The 23,425-nt window shown below is 45.6% G+C and overlaps 1 protein-coding gene across 2 annotated transcripts; it reads right to left on the bottom strand.

Annotated features, from left to right (window-relative positions):
* Positions 1 to 2,308: 2,308 nt before the first annotated feature.
* On the bottom strand, positions 2,309 to 14,117 carry LOC139572887 (neurensin-1-like). Of its 2 annotated transcripts, none has more exons than XM_071395731.1 (3): positions 14,005 to 14,117; positions 7,587 to 7,860; positions 2,309 to 3,555 (listed from the first exon to the last, which is right to left on the bottom strand). In XM_071395731.1, the coding sequence occupies exons 2-3, from the start codon at positions 7,773 to 7,775 to the stop codon at positions 3,157 to 3,159; spliced, it is 588 nt and encodes a 195-aa protein (XP_071251832.1). In that variant the 5' UTR covers positions 7,776 to 7,860; positions 14,005 to 14,117; the 3' UTR covers positions 2,309 to 3,156. The 2 variants fall into 2 exon arrangements, with proteins under 2 accessions (XP_071251832.1, XP_071251833.1); XM_071395732.1 differs by having other exon boundaries at positions 7,587 to 7,800; positions 14,005 to 14,105.
* Positions 14,118 to 23,425: the final 9,308 nt, after the last annotated feature.

Consider the following 23,425-nt stretch of genomic DNA (forward strand, 5'->3'; position numbering starts at 1 on the left):
ACAGCTGCTGCTAGTTACACCACAGCTGCTGCTAGTTACACCACAGCTGCTGCTAGTTACACCACAGCTGCTGTTAGTTACATCACAGCTGCTGCTAGTTACACCACAGCTGCTGCTAGTTACACCACAGCTGCTGTTAGTTACACCACAGCTGCTGCTAGTTACATCACAGCTGCCGCTAGTTACACCACAGCTGCTGCTAGTTACACCACAGCTGCTGCTAGTTACACCACAGCTGCTGCTAGTTACACCACAGCTGCTGCTAGTTACATCACAGCTGCCGCTAGTTACACCACAGCTGCTGCTAGTTACACCACAGCTGCTGCTAGTTACATCACAGCTGCTGCTAGTTACACCCAGCTGCTGCTAGTTACATCACAGCTGCTGCTAGTTACACCACAGCTGCTGCTAGTTACACCACAGCTGCTGCTAGTTACATCACAGCTGCTGCTAGTTACATCACAGCTGCTGCTAGTTACATCACAGCTGCCGCTAGTTACACCACAGCTGCTGCTAGTTACATCACAGCTGCTGTTAGTTACATCACAGCTGCTGCTAGTTACACCCAGCTGCTGCTAGTTACACCACAGCTGCTGTTAGTTACATCACAGCTGCCGCTAGTTACATCACAGCTGCTGTTAGTTACATCACAGCTGCTGCTAGTTACACCACAGCTGCTGCTAGTTACACCACAGCTGCTGCTAGTTACACCACAGCTGCTGCTAGTTACATCACAGCTGCTGCTAGTTACACCACAGCTGCTGTTAGTTACACCACAGCTGCTGCTAATTACATCACAGCTGCTGCTAGTTACATCACAGCTGCTGCTAGTTACATCACAGCTGCTGTTAGTTACACCACAGCAATTATAGAACAACAGTTGGCAGCAATTGCTTAGGCTCAATATAGATAGTTTTGGGAAAAAGGGACCCCCATTCTTTGAATTCTTCACTGCTGAAGATGACACTCATAAATCCAGTCAAGATGGAAAACCTACGCTAGACAGTGACTGAGTGTCACTGATAAAGAGTTAGCTCAAAGGAGCTGTGTGATGCCTCCAGCCGTTAGCGGAGACACTGAGTTGGACAAAACATTAAGAACACCTTCCTAATATTGAGTTGCAGAACAGCCTCCATTCGTCTGGGCTCGTGGACTCTACAAGGTGTTCGAAAGCCGTCCCACAGTGATGTTGACCCATGTTGACTCCAACGCTTCCCACAGTTGTGTCAAGTGGGCTGGATGTCCTTTTGGGTGGTGGACCATTCTTGATAAACACGGGAAACAGTTGAGTGTGAAAAACCCAGCAGCGTTGCAGTTCTTGACACACTGAAACTGGTGAGTCTGGCACCTACTACCAGACCACGTTCAAAGGCACTTAAATCTTTAGTCTTGCCCCGTTCACCCTCTGAATGGCACACGTATACAATCCATGTCTCTAATTGTCTCAAGGCTTAAAAATCCTTCTTTAACCCGCCTCCTCTCCTTCATCTACACTGATTGAAGTGGATTTAACAAGTGACATCAATAAGGGATCATGGCTTTCACCTGGATTCACCTGGTCAGTCTATGTCATGGAAAGAGCAGGTGTTCTTAATGTTTTGTCCCCTCAGGGCATGTCCTCTATATTAGTGGTTTGCTACCTTCTTTGTTTACTGTACCCCAGAAGTACCCCCTCATTTGACCAGTAGGCCTACGTTCTGATGAGTCTTCCCAAGTACCCCCTGTGGATAGGATAAGTTCTGCCTGTGGATAGGATAATTCTGCCTGTGGATAGGATAAGTTCTGCCTGTGGATAGGATAAGTTCTGCCTGTGGATAGGATAAGATCTGCCTGTGGATAGGATAAGTACCCCCTGTGGATAGGATAAGTTCCCCATGTGAATAGGATAAGTTCTGCCTGTGGATAGGATAAGTTCTGCCTGTGGATAGGATACGTTCTGCCTGTGGATAGGATAAGTACCCCCTGTGGATAGGATAAGCACCCCCTGTGGATAGGATAAGTACCCCATGTGGATAGGATAAGTACCCCCTGTGGATAGGATAAGTACCCTCTGTGGATATGATAAGTACCCCCTGTGGATAGGATAAGTTCTGCCTGTGGATATGATAAGTACCCCCTGTGGATATGATACGTTCTGCCTGTGGATATGATAAGTACCCCCTGTGGATAGGATAAGTACCCTCTGTGGATAGGATAAGTACCCTCTGTGGATAGGATAAGTACCCTCTGTGGATAGGATAAGTGCCCTCTGTGGATAGGATAAATACCCCAGGGTGAGAACCACTGCTCTATACAGTGAGTCTGTTAGTTTCTTGGTCTAGGTACATTAATCATGTAGGCTGATTGTAACCCAGCTAGTAGTTGACACTAACACAGATTTACAGGAAAGGAGCTGTGTGAGACCTCCTGCGGCCTTTATAACACAGCGTTACATGAAAGGAGCTGAGTGAAACCTCCTGCAGCCTTTATAACACAGCGTTACATGAAAGGAGCTGTGTGAGACCTCCTGCAGCCTTTATAACACAGTGTTACATGAAAGGAGCTGTGTGAGACCTCCTGCAGCCTTTATAACACAGCGTTACATGAAATGAGCTGTGTGAGACCTCCTGCTGCCTTTATAACACAGCGTTACATGAAAGGAGCTGTGTGATTCCTCCTGCAGCCTTTATAACACAGCGTTACATGAAAGGAGCTGTGTGATTCCTCCTGCAGCCTTTATAACACAGCGTTACATGAAAGGAGCTGTGTGAAACCTCCGGCAGCCTTTATAACACAGCATTACATGAAATGAGCTGTGTGAAACCTCCTGCAGCCTTTATAACACAGCGTTACATGAAAGGAGCTGTGTGAAACCTCCTGCAGCCTTTATAACACAGCTTTACATGAAAGGAGCTGTGTGAAACCTCCTGCATCCCTTAATTACACAGCGTTACATGAAAGGAGCTGTGTGAAACCTCCTGCAGCCTTTATAACACAGCGTTACATGAAAGGAGCTGTGTGATTCTTCCTGCGGCCTTTAGTGTAAGTGCTGGATATACAGGGTTTGTTTTTAAGGAGAAGCACTAAGGTGACGTAAGCTGACCTTTAGAAGGGTAAGGAAACAAGGACACATGAACACCACTGATGATCTACCTCTCACTACTACACCGATAGCTGTTATGTCTCTGAGTTGGGCTGGACACTTTGCACTTTAGACAGGGTGACAGGGATCTTACTCTCCCCCGGAGTAGGAGCTCTGGTGATGGGATGGACGCTATTCTGGATATCAACCAGCCTCTCCTTGAACTTCTGCTGCAGGTACAGCTCCTCCTTGGAGTAGCTCTTAGAGAAGGCCGAGAGGAGGAGACCTACGGCCATCAGGCCGCCGCCCACGCAGAACAGCACGGCGCCCGTCAGCTTGCACACGTCCAAGGCTCGGTTGAAGCGCACGGCGTGGCTGTCCACGAAGAGGAGCTCGTCTTCCCCGAACGCTTCGATCTTAGTCGGGGTGGAGTAGCCCACCAGTAGGACAATGAGGCCTGTCACCAGAATCAGGGTTCCTAACGCTAGACAGACCTGGGGGAGAGAGAGACAGGATCAGGGTTCCTAACACTAGACAGAACTGGGGGAGGGAGAGACAGGATCAGGGTTCCTAACACTAGACAGACCTGGTGGAGAGACAGGATCAGGGTTCCTAACACTAAACAGACCTGGGGGGGAGAGAGACAGGATCAGGGTTCCTAACACTAGACAGACCTGGTGGAGAGACAGGATCAGGGTTCCTAACACTAAACAGACCTGGGGGAGAGAGAGACAGGATCAGGGTTCCTAACACTAGACAGACCTGGGGGAGGGAGAGACAGGATCAGGGTTCCTAACACTAGACAGACCTGGGGGAGGGAGAGACAGGATCAGGGTTCCGAACACTAGACAGACCTGGGGGAGGGAGAGACAGGATCAGGGTTCCTAACGCTAGACAGACCTGGAGGAGAGAGAGACAGGATCAGGGTTCCTAAAAATAGACAGACCTGGGGGAGGGAGAGACAGGATCAGGGTTCCTAACACTAGACAGACCTGGGGGAGGGAGAGACAGGATCAGGGTTCCTAACACTAGACAGACCTGGGGAAAGGATGGATGAGAGACAGGATCAGGGTTCCTAACACTAGACAGACCTGGGGGAGGGAGAGACAGGATCAGGGTTCCTAACACTAGACAGACCTGGGGGAGGGAGAGACAGGATCAGGGTTCCTAACACTAGACAGACCTGGGGGAGGGAGAGACAGGATCAGGGTTCCTAACACTAGACAGACCTGGGGGAGGGAGAGACAGGATCAGGGTTCCTAACACTAGACAGACCTGGGGGAGGGAGAGACAGGATCAGGGAACCTAACATTAGACAGACCTGGGGGAGGGAGAGACAGAATCAGGGTTCCTAACGCTAGACAGACCTGGAGGAGGGAGAGACAGGATCAGGGTTCCTAACGCTAGACAGACCTGGGGGAGGGAGAGACAGGATCAGGGTTCCTAACACTAGACAGACCTGGGGGAGGGAGAGACAGGATCAGGGTTCCTAACACTAGACAGACCTGGGGGAGAGAGAGACAGGATCAGGGTTCCTAACACTAGACAGACCTGGGGGAGGGAGAGACGGGATCAGGGTTCCTAACACTAGACAGACCTGGGGGAGGGAGAGACAGGATCAGGGTTCCTAACAATAGACAGACCTGGGGAGGGAGAGACAGGATCAGGGTTCCTAACACTAGACAGACCTGGGGGAGGGAGAGACAGGATCAGGGTTACTAACACTAGACAGACCTGGGGAAGGAGAGACAGGATCAGGGTTCCTAACACTAGACAGACCTAGGGGAGGGAGAGACAGGATCAGGGTTCCTAACACTAGACAGACCTGGGGGAGGGAGAGACAGGATCAGGGTTCCTAACACTAGACAGACCTGGGGAGGGATAGACAGGATCAGGGTTCCTAACACTAGACAGACCTGGGGGAGGGAGAGACAGGATCAGGGTTCCTAACGCTAGACAGACCTGGGGGAGGGAGAGACAGGATCAGGGTTCCTAACACTAGACAGACCTGGGGGAGAGAGAGACAGGATCAGGGTTCCTAACACTAGACAGACCTGGGGGAGGGAGAGACAGGATCAGGGTTCCTAACACTAGACAGACCTGGAGGAGGGAGAGACAGGATCAGGGTTCCTAACACTAGACAGCCCTGGGGGAGGGAGAGACAGGATCAGGGTTCCTAACGCTAGACAGACCTGGGGGAGAGAGAGACAGGATCAGGGTTCCTAACACTAGACAGACCTGGGGGAGGGAGAGACGGGATCAGGGTTCCTAACGCTAGACAGACCTGGGGGAGGGAGAGACAGGATCAGGGTTCCTAACACTGGACAGACCTGGGGGAGGGAGAGACAGGATCAGGGTTACTAACACTAGACAGACCTGGGGAAGGAGAGACAGGATCAGGGTTCCTAACACTAGACAGACCTGGGGGAGAGAGAGACAGGATCAGGGTTCCTAACACTAGACTGACCTGGGGGAGAGAGAGACAGGATCAGGGTTCCTAACACTAGACAGACCTGGGGGGGAGAGAGACAGGATCAGGGTTCCTAACACTAGACAGACCTGGTGGAGAGACAGGATCAGGGTTCCTAACACTAAACAGACCTGGGGGAGAGAGAGACAGGATCAGGGTTCCTAACACTAGACAGACCTGGGGGAGGGAGAGACAGGATCAGGGTTCCTAACACTAGACAGACCTGGGGGAAGGAGAGACAGGATCAGGGTTCCGAACACTAGACAGACCTGGGGGAGGGAGAGACAGGATCAGGGTTCCTAACGCTAGACAGACCTGGAGGAGAGAGAGACAGGATCAGGGTTCCTAAAAATAGTCAGACCTGGGGGAGGGAGAGACAGGATCAGGGTTCCTAACACTAGACAGACCTGGGGGAGGGAGAGACAGGATCAGGGTTCCTAACACTAGACAGACCTGGGGGAAGGATGGATGAGAGACAGGATCAGGGTTCCTAACACTAGACAGACCTGGGGGAGGGAGAGACAGGATCAGGGTTACTAACACTAGACAGACCTGGGGGAGGGAGAGACAGGATCAGGGTTCCTAACACTAGACAGACCTGGGGGAGGGAGATACAGGATCAGGGTTCCTAACACTAGACAGACCTGGGGGAGGGAGAGACAGGATCAGGGAACCTAACATTAGACAGACCTGGGGGAGGGAGAGACAGAATCAGGGTTCCTAACGCTAGACAGACCTGGAGGAGGGAGAGACAGGATCAGGGTTCCTAACGCTAGACAGACCTGGGGGAGGGAGAGACAGGATCAGGGTTCCTAACACTAGACAGACCTGGGGGAGGGAGAGACAGGATCAGGGTTCCTAACACTAGACAGACCTGGGGGAGAGAGAGACAGGATCAGGGTTCCTAACACTAGACAGACCTGGGGGAGGGAGAGACGGGATCAGGGTTCCTAACACTAGACAGACCTGGGGGAGGGAGAGACAGGATCAGGGTTCCTAACAATAGACAGACCTGGGGAGGGAGAGACAGGATCAGGGTTCCTAACGCTAGACAGACCTGGGGGAGGGAGAGACAGGATCAGGGTTACTAACACTAGACAGACCTGGGGAAGGAGAGACAGGATCAGGGTTCCTAACACTAGACAGACCTAGGGGAGGGAGAGACAGGATCAGGGTTCCTAACACTAGACAGACCTGGGGGAGGGAGAGACAGGATCAGGGTTCCTAACGCTAGACAGACCTGGGGGAGGGAGAGACAGGATCAGGGTTCCTAACACTAGACAGACCTGGGGGAGAGAGAGACAGGATCAGGGTTCCTAACACTAGACAGACCTGGGGGAGGGAGAGAGAGGATCAGGGTTCCTAACACTAGACAGACCTGGAGGAGGGAGAGACAGGATCAGGGTTCCTAACACTAGACAGACCTGGGGGAGGGAGAGACAGGATCAGGGTTCCTAACGCTAGACAGACCTGGGGGAGAGAGAGACAGGATCAGGGTTCCTAACACTAGACAGACCTGGGGGAGGGAGAGACGGGATCAGGGTTCCTAACACTAGACAGACCTGATGGAGGGAGAGACAGGATCAGGGTTCCTAACACTGGACAGACCTGGGGAAGGAGAGACAGGATCAGGGTTCCTAACACTTGACAGACCTGGGGGAGAGAGAGACAGGATCAGGGTTCCTAACACTAGACAGACCTGGGGGAGAGAGAGACAGGATCAGGGTTCCTAACACTAGACAGACCTGGGGGAGAGAGAGACAGGATCAGGGTTCCTAACACTAGACAGACCTGGGGGAGAGAGAGACAGGATCAGGGTTCCTAACGCTAGACAGACCTGAACAGGCAGATGTTCACAGTAACCTGGCTCAATACACTACCCAGACCATGTCAGGATGTTGTCAGCACCTTGGCCCCAATATCCCAATATCCCAATATCCCAATATCCCAATATCCCAATATCCCAAAATCCCAATATCCCAATACCCCAATATCCCAATATCCCAATATCCCAATACCCCAATACCCCAATATCTCTTCTCTCACGTTTCATACCTTCCAGAGGACAGAGCTCCACCGACTAGGCGATCTCTGAATCTGAAAGTCTTCGTCGCGTTCCCAGATGGAGGCGGTACACTCCTCGTAGAACTGGTGGAGGTATGATCTGACGCCGTATCGCTGGTCGTGCTGCGTCGTCTGTTCAGCGTGGTCTGACCCACAGATCTCAGCACAGGCTGATGCCATCCTGACCCTTTCACCTCAGCTCTGTCTAGAGAGAGAGAGAGAGAGAGAGCACCACACTAACCTCACACACACCGGGTGCCACTGCCTGCACACAACACACACACACACACACACACACACACACACACACACACACACACACACACACACACACACACACACACACACACACACACACACACACACACACACACACACACACACACACACACACACACACACACACACACACACACACACACACACACATATAAACAGTTTTATTATGGGAGAGAGATATAATGCTGAATGATCAGTCACAGTGTTGCTCCCATTTTGAATCATCCATCTGTTTCCTGTTCAGGATATTAGGTTGTGTATCTACCTGCTTCCTGTTCAGGATATTAGGTTGTGTTGCTGCCTGCTATCTGCTACCTGTTCAGGATATTAGGTTGTGTTTCTGCCTGTTACCTGTTCAGGATATTAGGTTGTGTTGCTGTCTGCTACCTGTTCAGGATATTAGGTTGTGTTTCTACCTGCTTCCTGTTCAGGATATTAGGTTGTGTTTCTACCTGCTACCTGCTACCTGTTCAGGGTATTAGGTTGTGTTTCTGCCTGCTACCTGCTACATGTTCAGGATATTAGGTTGTGTTTCTGCCTGCTACCTGCTACCTGTTCAGGATATTAGGTTGTGTTTCTGCCTGCTACCTGCTACATGTTCAGGATATTAGGTTGTGTTTCTGCCTGCTACCTGCTACATGTTCAGGATATTAGGTTGTGTTTCTGCCTGCTACCTGCTACATGTTCAGGATATTAGGTTGTGTTTCTGCCTGCTACCTGCTACCTGTTCAGGATATTAGGTTGTGTTTCTGCCTGCTACATGTTCAGGATATTAGGTTGTGTTTCTGCCTGCTACCTGTTCAGGATATTAGGTTGTGTTTCTGCCTGCTACATGCTGCCTGCTACCTGCTACATGCTACCTGTTCAGGATATTAGGTTGTGTTTCTACCTGCTACATGTTCAGGATATTAGGCTGTGTTTCTGCCTGCTACATGCTACAGGCTACCTGTTCAGGATACCACGTTGTGTTTCTGCCTCCTGAATAGTAATGTTCAAGCTGCTGCTTATGTAGAAACAACAACATGCAGGAATAACAAATCCACATCAACTCAGTCCATGGTGTATAACCATTATTTTTTTATATATATATTTTTAAATGTAACCTTTATTTAACTAGGTAAGTCAGTTAAGAACAAATGCTTACTTACAATGACGTCCTACCCCAGCCAAACCCGGACGACGCTGGGCAAATTGTACGCCCACCCTATGGGCCTCCCAATCACGGGCTGGTTTCTATCACATTGTGGTTCCATGGGACATAAGGGCTGGGTTCTATCACAACGTGGTTCCATGGGACATAAGGGCTGGTTTCTATCACAATGTGGTTCCATGGGACATAAGGGCTGGTTTCTATCACGCTGTGGTTCCATGGGACATAAGGGCTGGTTTCTATCACAACGTGGTTCCATGGGACATACGGGCTGGTTTCTATCACAACGTGGTTACATGGGACATAAGGGCTGGTTTCTATCATAACGTGGTTACATGGGACATAAGGGCTGGTTTCTATCATAACGTGGTTACATGGGACATAAGGGCTGGTTTCTATCATAACGTGGTTACATGGGACACAAGGGCTGGTTTCTATCAAACTGTGGTTACATGGGACATAAGGGCTGGTTTCTATCACATTGTGGTTCCATGGGACATAAGGGCTGGTTTCTATCACATTGTGGTTACATGGGACATAAGGGCTGGTTTCTATCATAACGTGGTTACATGGGACATAAGGGCTGGTTTCTATCATAACGTGGTTACATGGGACACAAGGGCTGGTTTCTATCACACTGTGGTTACATGGGACATAAGGGCTGGTTTCTATCTCATCGTGGTTCCATGGGACATAAGGGCTGGTTTCTATCACAACGTGGTTCCATGGGACATAAGGGCTGGTTTCTATCACAACGTGGTTCCATGGGACATAAGGGCTGGTTTCTATCACGCTGTGGTTCCATGGGACATACGGGCTGGTTTCTATCACAGCGTGGTTCCATGGGACATAAGGGCTGGTTTCTATCATAACGTGGTTACATGGGACATAAGGGCTGGTTTCTATCATAACGTGGTTCCATGGGACATAAGGGCTGGTTTCTATCACATTGTGGTTACATGGGACATAAGGGCTGGTTTCTATCATAACGTGGTTACATGGGACATAAGGGCTGGTTTCTATCACATCGTGGTTCCATCGGACATAAGGGCTGGTTTCTATCACATTGTGGTTACATGGGACATAAGGGCTGGTTTCTATCACATCGTGGTTCCATGGGACATAAGGGCTGGTTTCTATCACACTGTGGTTCCATGGGACATAAGGGCTGGTTTCTATCACATTGTGGTTCCATGGGACATAAGGGCTGGTTTCTATCACGTTGTGGTTCCATGGGACATAAGGGCTGGTTTCTATCACATTGTGGTTCCATGGGACATAAGGGCTGGTTTATATCACATCATGGTTACATGGGAGATAAGGGCTGGTTTCTATCACACTGTGGTTCCATGGGACATAAGGGATGGTTTTTATCACATTGTGGTTCCATGGGACATAAGGGCTGGTTTCTATCACATTGTGGTTCCATGGGACATAAGGGCTGGTTTCTGTCACACTGTGGTTCCATGGGACATAAGGGCTGGTTTCTATCACGTTGTGGTTCCATGGGACATAAGGGCTGGTTTCTATCACACTGTGGTTACATGGGACATAAGGGCTGAATTCTATCACATTGTGGTTCCTTGGAACATAAGGGATGCTTTCTATCACGTTGTGGTTCCATGGGACATAAGGGCTGGTTTCTATCACAATGTGGTTACATGGGACATAAGGGCTGGTTTCTATCACATTGTGGTTACATGGAACATAGGGGCTGGTTTCTATCACATTGTGGTTACATGGGACATAAGGGCTGGTTTCTATCACATCGTGGTTACATGGGACATAAGGGCTGGTTTCTATCACATCGTGGTTCCATGGGACATAAGGGCTGGTTTCTATCACATTGTGGTTCCATGGGACATAAGGGCTGGTTTCTATCACATTGTGGTTACATGGAACACAGGGGCTGGTTTCTATCACGTTGTGGTTACATGGGACATAAGGGCTGGTTTCTATCACATCGTGGTTACATGGGACATAAGGGCTACCTGTTACCTTCTACCTGCTACCTGCTACCCATTTTACCTGCTTTGCTACCTGCTGCCTATTACCTGCTACCTGCTGCCTATTACCTGCTGCCTGCTGCCTATTACCTGCTACCTGCTGCCTATTACCTGCTACCTGCTGCATATTACCTGCTGCCTGCTGCCTATTACCTGCTACCTGTTTTACCTTCTACCTGTTTTACCTGCTACCTGCTGCCTATTACCTGCTACCTGCTTCCTGCTGCCTATTACCTGCTGCCTTCTACCTGCTACCTTCTACCTGCTGCCTATTACCCGCTACCTGCTTCCTGCTGCCTATTACCTGCTACCTGCTTCCTGCTGCCTATTACCTCCTACCTGCTTCCTGCTGCCTATTACCTGCTACCTGCTTCCTGCTGCCTATTACCTGCTACCTGCTTCCTGCTGCCTATTACCTGCTACCTGCTTCCTGCTGCCTATTACCTGCTACCTGCTTCCTGCTGCCTATTACCTTCTACCTGCTTCCTGCTGCCTATTACCGGCTACCTGCTTCCTGCTGCCTATTACCTGCTACCTGCTTCCTGCTGCCTATTACCTGCTGCCTGCTTCCTGCTGCCTATTACCTGCTGCCTGCTACCTGCTACCTTCTACCTGCTGCCTATTACCTGCTACCTGCTTCCTGCTGCCTATTACCTGCTGCCTGCTACCTACTACCTGCTGCCTATTACCTGCTGCCTGCTACCTGCTACCTTCTACCTGCTGCCTATTACCTGCTACCTGCTTCCTGCTGCCTATTACCTGCTGCCTGCTACCTACTACCTGCTGCCTATTACCTGCTGCCTGCTACCTACTACCTGCTGCCTATTACCTTCTATCTGCTACCTGCAACCTGCTACACTACCTGCTGGATGTTTTGTAGACTCTATCTGAATGAATAACACTGCTGTTGTCTACATGTAATCAGTGTTGAAGGATGTTATGTAGACTATCTGAATGAATAACACTGCTGTTGTCTACATGTAGTCAGTGTTGAAGGATGTTATGTAGACTATCTGAATGAATAACACTGCTGTTGTCTATATGTAGTCAGTGTTGAAGGATGTTATGTAGACTATCTGAATGAATAACACTGCTGTTGTCTACATATAGTCAGTGTTGAAGGATGTTATGTAGACTATCTGAATGAATAACACTGCTGTTGTCTATATGTAGTCAGTGTTGAAGGATGTTATGTAGACTCTATCTGAATGAATAACAGTTATATTGTCTACATGTAGTCAGTGTTGAAGGATGTTATGTAGACTATCTGAATGAATAACACTTCTGTTGTCTACATGTAATCAGTGTTGAAGGATGTTATGTAGACTATCTGAATGAATAACAGTTATGTTGTCTACATGTAGTCAGTGTTGAAGGATGTTATGTAGACTATCTGAATGAATAACACTGCTGTTGTCTACATGTAGTCAGTGTTGAAGGATATTATGTAGACTCTCTGAATTAAAAACACTGCTGTTGTCTACATGTAGTCAGTGTTGAAGGATGTTATGTAGACTATCTGAATGAATAACACTGCTGTTGTCTATATGTAGTCAGTGTTGAAGGATGTTATGTAGACTCTCTGAATGAATAACACTGCTGTTGTCTACATGTAGTCAGTGTTGAAGGATGTTATGTAGACTATCTGAATGAATAACACTGCTGTTGTCTACATATAGTCAGTGTTGAAGGATGTTATGTAGACTCTCTGAATGAATAACACTGCTGTTGTCTATATGTAGTCAGTGTTGAAGGATGTTATGTAGACTCTCTGAATGAATAACAGTTATGTTGTCTACATGTAGTCAGTGTTGAATGATGTAGTTGTATTTGTTGTTATTTTGTAAGTTATGTGTATGCAGGACTTGTCTGTGAAAGAGACCTTGGTCTTTAAAATAAAGGTCAAATAAAATCGAATGTGCATATGGCAAAAATAATGACTTTAAATATTCAGCATTTAGTATTATGCAAAATGCTAATAATGAGATATGCAATATGTATAGTTTGTGTACTCCTTGACAATCTCTATCATACATAATAAATATGTCTCTGAAGAGCCCACAGCGTCATTTTGTTTCAATCCAATGCTTTGATGAGTAATATAACCATGTAAACACAAACCTAGTTGTCAAGTAAACAAACACAACAGAAACGACAACGTAGCCGATACAATAACCTCTGTCATACCAATTATAAGGTCACGTGGAAGCCAGTGGTCAATACACCTGATCGTGTTCTCTCACCGATTGGAACCCAACCCATTCTAGAATCTCAAATAATGAACATTTAAACCGAAACACGAAGGAAACAGTGCTATTTGCGGGGCGGTGAACATGTAGCGTAAATATGCGACCTTCTTTTATAGCTGCGACTACCAGAGCGAGAGAGAGAGAGCTGTCGCTGTCCATGGTGCTGAATGTGAATCCGCTCTACCCAAGGAGGGCAGGGACGTAAGACATGACGCCATACTGCTCTGACACACACGTCCTTCCTTCGTCTTGCCTTCACAGTCCCCTTGAGACATCTTTTTTATCTAAGATAATAGCATCAAACCATGTAATCGATTAGGCTACAAGCTGTTATCGTCAAAGTAAACGGATTTGCTTTTGGATTCTAAGAGCCACACCAGGCGCATGCTATAGGCTAAATAAAGTTGAGATTGGGAAGTCAACTGTCTATTTACAAAACTACAAACACTATTGATCTGAGTCTGACAACACGTCTTCTGTCTAGTTCTTTCAAAAATAAATACATAACTCGACAGTTAATCCCACTCTAAATGTTGACACAGTAGATCAAGACATTTTCTCATTTTAAATGTTACTTCCAGATGTTGAAATGCCATACAATGAATCATATTTCCACCACTATTATGTAATCCACATCAGATAGCCTAGTACAGTCGTTTCCACTATGAACCCGTTTTAAAAAACCGTTAAAACAATATCCGAATGCATAGAAGGCTGAAATCTACCTGTCATAACCGGCTTGGAGAGTGATCACTCGCGGCTGTTCCTTCACTCAGGTCCCATCACTCTAGATTCTTAGCTCCGACAGTCTCCCTATCGATGATTCAGACTCACGCTGGCTTCTGCGCAGGCGTCAGATCCATGTCTTGTCGACATGCTCAAAAGAGGATCACAGTATAATGGCGTCATTTTGTAGGCACTAACTCCGCCATGGTTCGTTGGATAAAGTCTATGGGAAATACGTTTTTTTTTTTTTTTTTTTTTCGATAAACGCTGAAACTAAGGTATGTGGTAAACACAGGCTTAGGAGATCTGAAATGTTTTGTTCTATGAGATAGTTTTCGTCAGTTTTCTTCACTTTTTGTGAATTTTGAACCATTTATGTAATACAAAAATAACAACATATAAAGCACATACAAATCAAATCAAATTATAATATATATTATTAATTATTATTATTATATTAATAATTATAATTATATAACAAACTGACCCTAGCCCCCCGACACATAAACTACTGCAGCATAAATACTGGAATCCTAGCTTCATAAGTCATAAAGGTCATGTTAGATGACTCATATTACCTCATATAATTTATAAGATGTTCTAAGCCTAAGCAGATCTTATTTCCAGCGTTTATCCCAAAACCCTATTCTTTCCCCATTAACTTCTCTAGAGGTAACTCATTTCCTGGTTTTAGGACTGCAAGCTGGTGAGCCCCGTGGCAGGTAGAGGTGGGGCCGCGTGATGATTGGTTGGTTGCGACTGGAGGTAGTCTGGGCTCATAATTCTGATGTTTTGAGCAGTCGACAGAAACACAGCCTAAAAGCCCAAAGAGCAAGCAATGCAGAGGCAGAAGCACGTGCAACGTGTGTATGATATCAGTGATTACATTTAAGATAAAACAAAAAGTTGGTACATAGGAACAGCAGAACATGGAGCTCAGTCCTTATCTTATACGTGGAAGACGATGGAGAAAATCTAAAATTGATATTCAAATATTGTATGTGACTGGGTCTGGGTATCTGGTGGACCCTGACTGTGAAAACCTGAATACCTAAAGCCTTATCCTGACTGTGATAACCTGAAGACCTAAAGCATTATCCTGACTGTGATAACCTGAAGATCTACATCCTGACTGTGATAACCTGAAGACCTAAAGCCTTATCCTGACTGTGATAACCTGAAGACCTAAATCCTTACCCTGACTGTGATAACCTGAAGATCTACATCCTGACTGTGATAACCTGAAGACCTAAAGCCTTATCCTGACTGTGATAACCTGAAGACCTAAATCCTTACCCTGACTGTGATAACCTGAAGACCTACAGCCTTATCCTGACTGGGATAACCTGAATACCTAAAGCCTTACCCTGACTGTAAATAACCTGAAGACCTAAATCCTTATCCTGACTGTGATAACCTGAAGACCTAACTGACTGTGATAACCTGAAGATCTACATCCTGACTGTGATAACCTGAAGACCTAAAGCCTTATCCTGACTGTGATAACCTGAAGACCTAAATCCTTATCCTGACTGTGATAACCTGAAGACCTAACTGACTGTGATAACCTGAAGATCTACATCCTGACTGTGATAACCTGAAGACCTAAAGCCTTATCCTGACTGTGATAACCTGAAGACCTAAATCCTTATCCTGACTGTGATAACCTGAAGACCTAAAGCCTTATCCTGACTGTGATAACCTGAAGACCTACATCCTGACTGTGATAACCTGAAGACCTAAATCCTTACCCTGACTGTGATAACCTGAAGACCTAAAGCCTTATCCTGACTGTGATAACCTGAAGACCTACATCCTGACTGTGATAACCTGAAGACCTAAATCCTTATCCTGACTGTAATAACCTGAAGACCTGAAGCCTTATCCTGACTGTGATAACCTGAAGACCTAAATCCTTATCCTGACTGTAATAACCTGAAGACCTGAAGCCTTATCCTGACTGTGATAACCTGAAGACCTAAATCCTTATCCTGACTGTAATAACCTGAAGACCTGAAGCCTTATCCTGACTGTGATAACCTGAAGACCTAAATCCTTACCCTGACTGTGATAACCTGAAGACCTACATCCTTATCCTGACTGTGATAACCTGAAGACCTGAAGCCTTATCCTGACTGTAATAACCTGAAGACCTGAAGCCTTATCCTGACTGTGATAACCTGAAGACCTACATCCTTATCCTGACTGTAATAACCTGAAGACCTGAAGCCTTATCCTGACTGTAATAACCTGAAGACCTGAAGCCTTATCCTGACTGTAATAACCTGAAGACCTACATCCTGACTGTAATAACCTGAAGACCTGAAGCATTATCCTGACTGTGATAACCTGAAGACCTAAATCCTTACCCTGACTGTGATAACCTGAAGACCTACATCCTTATCCTGACTGTGATAACCTGAAGACCTGAAGCCTTATCCTGACTGTAATAACCTGAAGACCTGAAGCCTTATCCTGACTGTGATAACCTGAAGACCTACATCCTTATCCTGACTGTAATAACCTGAAGACCTGAAGCCTTATCCTGACTGTAATAACCTGAAGACCTGAAGCCTTATCCTGACTGTAATAACCTGAAGACCTACATCCTGACTGTAATAACCTGAAGACCTGAAGCATTATCCTGACTGTGATAACCTGAAGACCTAAATCCTTATCCTGACTGTAATAACCTGAAGACCTGAAGCCTTATCCTGACTGGGATAACCTGAATACCTAAAGCCTTACCCTGACTGTAAATAACCTGAAGACCTAAATCCTTATCCTGACTGTGGTAACCTGAAGACCTAAAGCCTTATCCTGACTGTGATAACCTGAAGACCTAAATCCTTACCCTGACTGTGATAACCTGAAGACCTACAGCCTTACCCTGACTGTGATAACCTGAAGACCTACAGCCTTATCCTGACTGGGATAACCTGAATACCTAAAGCCTTATCCTGACTGTGATAACCTGAAGACCTACATCCTTATCCTGACTGTGATAACCTGAAGACCTACATCCTTATCCTGACTGTGATAACCTGAAGACCTGAAGCCTTATCCTGACTGTGATAACCTGAAGACCTAAATCCTTATCCTGACTGTGATAACCTGAAGACCTGAAGCCTTATCCTGACTGTGATAACCTGAAGACCTAAATCCTTATCCTGACTGTGATAACCTGAAGACCTACATCCTCATCCTGACTGTGATAACCTGAAGACCTACATCCTTATCCTGACTGTGATAACCTGAAGACCTAAATCCTTACCCTGACTGTAATAACCTGAAGACCTGAAGCCTTATCCTGACTGTGATAACCTGAAGACCTGAAGCCTTATCCTGACTGTGATAACCTGAAGACCTGAAGCCTTATCCTGACTGTGATAACCTGAAGACCTGAAGCCTTATCCTGACTGTAATAACCTGAAGACCTGAAGCCTTATCCTGACTGTAATAACCTGAAGACCTGAAGCCTTATCCTGACTGTGATAACCTGAAGACCTGAAGCCTTATCCTGACTGTAATAACCTGAAGACCTGAAGCCTTATCCTGACTGTAATAACCTGAAGACCTGAAGCCTTATCCTGACTGTAATAACCTGAAGACCTGAAGCCTTATCCTGACTGTAATAACCTGAAGACCTGAAGCCTTATCCTGACTGTGATAACCTGAAGACCTGAAGCCTTATCCTGACTGTGATAACCTGAAGACCTGAAGCCTTATCCTGACTGTAATAACCTGAAGACCTGAAGCCTTATCCTGACTGTGATAACCTGAAGACCTGAAGCCTTATCCTGACTGTAATAACCTGAAGACCTAAATCCTTATCCTGACTGTAATAACCTGAAGACCTGAAGCCTTATCCTGACTGTGATAACCTGAAGACCTACATCCTTATCCTGACTGTAATAACCTGAAGACCTGAAGCCTTATCCTGACTGTAATAACCTGAAGACCTAAATCCTTATCCTGACTGTAATAACCTGAAGACCTGAAGCCTTATCCTGACTGTGATAACCTGAAGACCTACATCCTTATCCTGACTGTAATAACCTGAAGACCTGAAGCCTTATCCTGACTGTAATAACCTGAAGACCTGAAGCCTTATCCTGACTGTGATAACCTGAAGACCTGAAGCCTTATCCTGACTGTAATAACCTGAAGACCTGAAGCCTTATCCTGACTGTAATAACCTGAAGACCTACATCCTTATCCTGACTGTAATAACCTGAAGACCTGAAGCCTTATCCTGACTGTGATAACCTGAAGACCTAAAGCATTATCCTGACTGTAATAACCTGAAGACCTGAAGCCTTATCCTGACTGTGATAACCTGAAGACCTGAAGCCTTATCCTGACTGTGATAACCTGAAGACCTGAAGCCTTATCCTGACTGTAATAACCTGAAGACCTGAAGCCTTATCCTGACTGTAATAACCTGAAGACCTGAAGCCTTATCCTGACTGTGATAACCTGAAGACCTGAAGCCTTATCCTGACTGTAATAACCTGAAGACCTACATCCTTATCCTGACTGTGATAACCTGAAGACCTGAAGCCTTATCCTGACTGTGATAACCTGAAGACCTGAAGCCTTATCCTGACTGTAATAACCTGAAGACCTGAAGCCTTATCCTGACTGTAATAACCTGAAGACCTGAAGCCTTATCCTGACTGTAATAACCTGAAGACCTGAAGCCTTATCCTGACTGTAATAACCTGAAGACCTGAAGCCTTATCCTGACTGTGATAACCTGAAGACCTGAAGCCTTATCCTGACTGTAATAACCTGAAGACCTGAAGCCTTATCCTGACTGTGATAACCTGAAGACCTGAAGCCTTATCCTGACTGTAATAACCTGAAGACCTGAAGCCTTATCCTGACTGTAATAACCTGAAGACCTGAAGCCTTATCCTGACTGTGATAACCTGAAGACCTGAAGCCTTATCCTGACTGTAATAACCTGAAGACCTGAAGCCTTATCCTGACTGTGATAACCTGAAGACCTGAAGCCTTATCCTGACTGTAATAACCTGAAGACCTGAAGCCTTATCCTGACTGTGATAACCTGAAGACCTGAAGCCTTATCCTGACTGTAATAACCTGAAGACCTGAAGCCTTATCCTGACTGTAATAACCTGAAGACCTGAAGCCTTATCCTGACTGTGATAACCTGAAGACCTGAAGCCTTATCCTGACTGTAATAACCTGAAGACCTGAAGCCTTATCCTGACTGTAATAACCTGAAGACCTGAAGCCTTATCCTGACTGTGATAACCTGAAGACCTAAATCCTTATCCTGACTGTAATAACCTGAAGACCTGAAGCCTTATCCTGACTGTGATAACCTGAAGACCTAAATCCTTATCCTGACTGTAATAACCTGAAGACCTGAAGCCTTATCCTGACTGTAATAACCTGAAGACCTGAAGCCTTATCCTGACTGTGATAACCTGAAGACCTAAATCCTTATCCTGACTGTAATAACCTGAAGACCTGAAGCCTTATCCTGACTGTAATAACCTGAAGACCTGAAGCCTTATCCTGACTGTAATAACCTGAAGACCTGAAGCCTTATCCTGACTGTAATAACCTGAAGACCTGAAGCCTTATCCTGACTGTGATAACCTGAAGACCTGAAGCCTTATCCTGACTGTGATAACCTGAAGACCTGAAGCCTTATCCTGACTGTAATAACCTGAAGACCTGAAGCCTTATCCTGACTGTGATAACCTGAAGACCTAAATCCTTATCCTGACTGTAATAACCTGAAGACCTGAAGCCTTATCCTGACTGTAATAACCTGAAGACCTGAAGCCTTATCCTGACTGTAATAACCTGAAGACCTGAAGCCTTATCCTGACTGTAATAACCTGAAGACCTGAAGCCTTATCCTGACTGTAATAACCTGAAGACCTGAAGCCTTATCCTGACTGTGATAACCTGAAGACCTGAAGCCTTATCCTGACTGTGATAACCTGAAGACCTGAAGCCTTACCCTGACTGTAATAACCTGAAGACCTGAAGCCTTATCCTGACTGTAATAACCTGAAGACCTGAAGCCTTATCCTGACTGTAATAACCTGAAGACCTGAAGCCTTATCCTGACTGTAATAACCTGAAGACCTGAAGCCTTATCCTGACTGTAATAACCTGAAGACCTACATCCTGACTGTGATAACCTGAAGACCTGAAGCCTTATCCTGACTGTAATAACCTGAAGACCTACATCCTGACTGTGATAACCTGAAGACCTGAAGCCTTATCCTGACTGTGATAACCTGAAGACCTGAAGCCTTATCCTGACTGTAATAACCTGAAGACCTGAAGCCTTATCCTGACTGTAATAACCTGAAGACCTGAAGCCTTATCCTGACTGTGATAACCTGAAGACCTGAAGCCTTATCCTGACTGTGATAACCTGAAGACCTGAAGCCTTATCCTGACTGTGATAACCTGAAGACCTGAAGCCTTATCCTGACTGTGATAACCTGAAGACCTGAAGCCTTATCCTGACTGTAATAACCTGAAGACCTGAAGCCTTATCCTGACTGTAATAACCTGAAGACCTGAAGCCTTATCCTGACTGTAATAACCTGAAGACCTGAAGCCTTATCCTGACTGTAATAACCTGAAGACCTGAAGCCTTATCCTGACTGTAATAACCTGAATACCTGAAGCCTTATCCTGACTGTAATAACCTGAAGACCTGAAGTCTTATCCTGACTGTAATAACCTGAAGACCTGAAGCCTTATCCTGACTGTAATAACCTGAAGACCTGAAGTCTTATCCTGACTGTAATAACCTGAAGACCTGAAGCCTTATCCTGACTGTAATAACCTGAAGACCTGAAGCCTTATCCTGACTGTGATAACCTGAAGACCTGAAGCCTTATCCTGACTGTAATAACCTGAAGACCTACATCCTGACTGTAATAACCTGAAGACCTGAAGCCTTATCCTGACTGTGATAACCTGAAGACCTGAAGCCTTATCCTGACTGTGATAACCTGAAGACCTGAAGCCTTATCCTGACTGTGATAACCTGAAGACCTGAAGTCTTGGTATTGACTTGCATTGCAACACAAGGTTATGTTCCTCATGGTTCACTGAACGACGTCCATTACATATGCAGTGCCCTCCGAAATTATTACCCTTGATACAGATCAGCAATAATGACTGAGCTATATTGTATGCTCCAAAAATGTGATGAATTATATTATTTTATACTAATACAATTGCTAAGGAGAAAGATATTTTGATTAACAAGTAATATTTTTTTCCCCAAAAAGGTAGGGGTCAAAATGATTGACACCGCTAAAGATTCTTATAAATAAAGTGGACAAAAGTTTAGTATTTGGTCCCATACTGCTGACATGCAATGACTACACCAAGCTGGTGACTTTACAAACGGGTTGGATGCATTTACAGTTCGTTTTGGCTGTGTTTCAGATTGTTCTGAGCCTAATAGAAATTAATGATAAAAAATAAAAGTTCACCTCCATTAAATATACCTGTATGGCTCTACAGTAATGACCACCTCCATTAAATATACCTGTATGGCTCTACAGTAATGACCACCTCCATTAAATATACATGTATGGCTCTACAGTAATGACCACCTCCATTAAATATACCTGTATGGCTCTATGGTAATGACCACCTCCATTAAATATACCTGTATGGCTCTACGGTAATGACCTCCTCCATTAAATATACCTGTATGGCTCTACAGTAATGACCACCTCCATTAAATATACCTGTATGGCTCTACAGTAATGTCCACCTCCATTAAATATACCTGTATGGCTCTACAGTAATGTCCACCTCCATTAAATATACCTGTATGGCTCTACAGTAATGACCACCTCCATTAAATATACCTGTATGGCTCTACAGTAATGACCACCTCCATTAAATATACCTGTATGGCTCTACAGTAATGACCACCTCCATTAAATATACCTGTATGGCTCTACAGTAATGACCACCTCCATTAAATATACCTGTATGGCTCTACAGTAATGTCCACCTCCATTAAATATACCTGTATGGCTCTACAGTAATGACCACCTCCATTAAATATACCTGTATGGCTCTACAGTAATGTCCACCTCCATTAAATATACCTGTATGGCTCTACGGTAATGACCACCTCCATTAAATATACCTGTATGGCTCTACAGTAATGACCACCTCCATTAAATATACCTGTATGGCTCTACAGTAATGACCACCTCCATTAAATATACCTGTATGGCTCTACGGTAATGACCACCTCCATTAAATATACCTGTATGGCTCTACAGTAATAATAAGTAGATGGTACAACCAGCCCTGACTGGATGTGTGTTTCCATAGGAACTAGGGATGTAATAGTGCCAACCCTCCCCAACGAGACAAGCAGGCTGATATCAACAGTTAAATGAGGCCCAGAAACAGGACAGAACAAGCTGTGAGATCCCCTTTGCAACACCTCTCTGTTTTGGACAAGATCTTGGACATGTTTCTAATAATGATGTAAGAATTATACAACTCCTATAAAGGAGAATGGACTGGAATTAAACCACCGATGAGGGTAAGATTTTACACACAACAACCTTTCCTTACGTTCTACGCGGTTGAATTCTTCCAATGATTCTAGAACCAATCCCCCTGAATAGAATTCCCATCAGCTTATTTATAGCTCCATTTATATTTTATTTAACTTGGCAAGTCAGTTAAGAACATATTCTTATTTACAATGATGGCCTAGGAACAGTGGGTTAACTGCCTTGTTCAGGGGAACAGTGGGTTAACTGCCTTGTTCCTGGTGCAGAACGACAGATTTTTACCTTGTCAGCTCAGGGATTCGATCCAACAACCGTTTGGGTTACTAGCCCAACGCTCTAACCGCTAGGCTACCTACCGCCCGTCGTGAGGGCGGACCAGGCTGTCTTAGATCTGAAATGAGTCATCTGTGTGAGTCACACTGCATCATGGGACACTTCCAGCTTCTGTTATTAACATGTAAGACTGAACAACACTGCTGCCAGGCTGAAAACACATTGACGTAGCATGTGAAGCCAGCATTTAGGCGTTAGTCACTGGTTCCCATTTCTCTCTTTTTACCGGAGGTAACAGATGAGGGAGGAGAACACTGCCAAAACACCAAAAACAGGATTCCTTTTTACAAACACCTAATCAATTAAATCAATCAATTACTGTAATGAATCAACCTGTCTAGCAAATATGTGACCAGATTCCAATACGCATCAAATCACTTTATAAATGTCCACGTTGTGTTTCTGATTCTGGGTTCTCTGGCCAATGATGGAAGGGCTACCGTCAGTAATAAAACACTGAGTCCACAACAGGACCACTGTATGTTGGACCCTGGCATCATCCGGTTAACATACTCCTGAACAGATGTTG

Source organism: Salvelinus alpinus, chromosome 4 (assembly GCF_045679555.1).
Source record: "Salvelinus alpinus chromosome 4, SLU_Salpinus.1, whole genome shotgun sequence".
Lineage (NCBI taxonomy): Eukaryota > Metazoa > Chordata > Actinopteri > Salmoniformes > Salmonidae > Salvelinus > Salvelinus alpinus.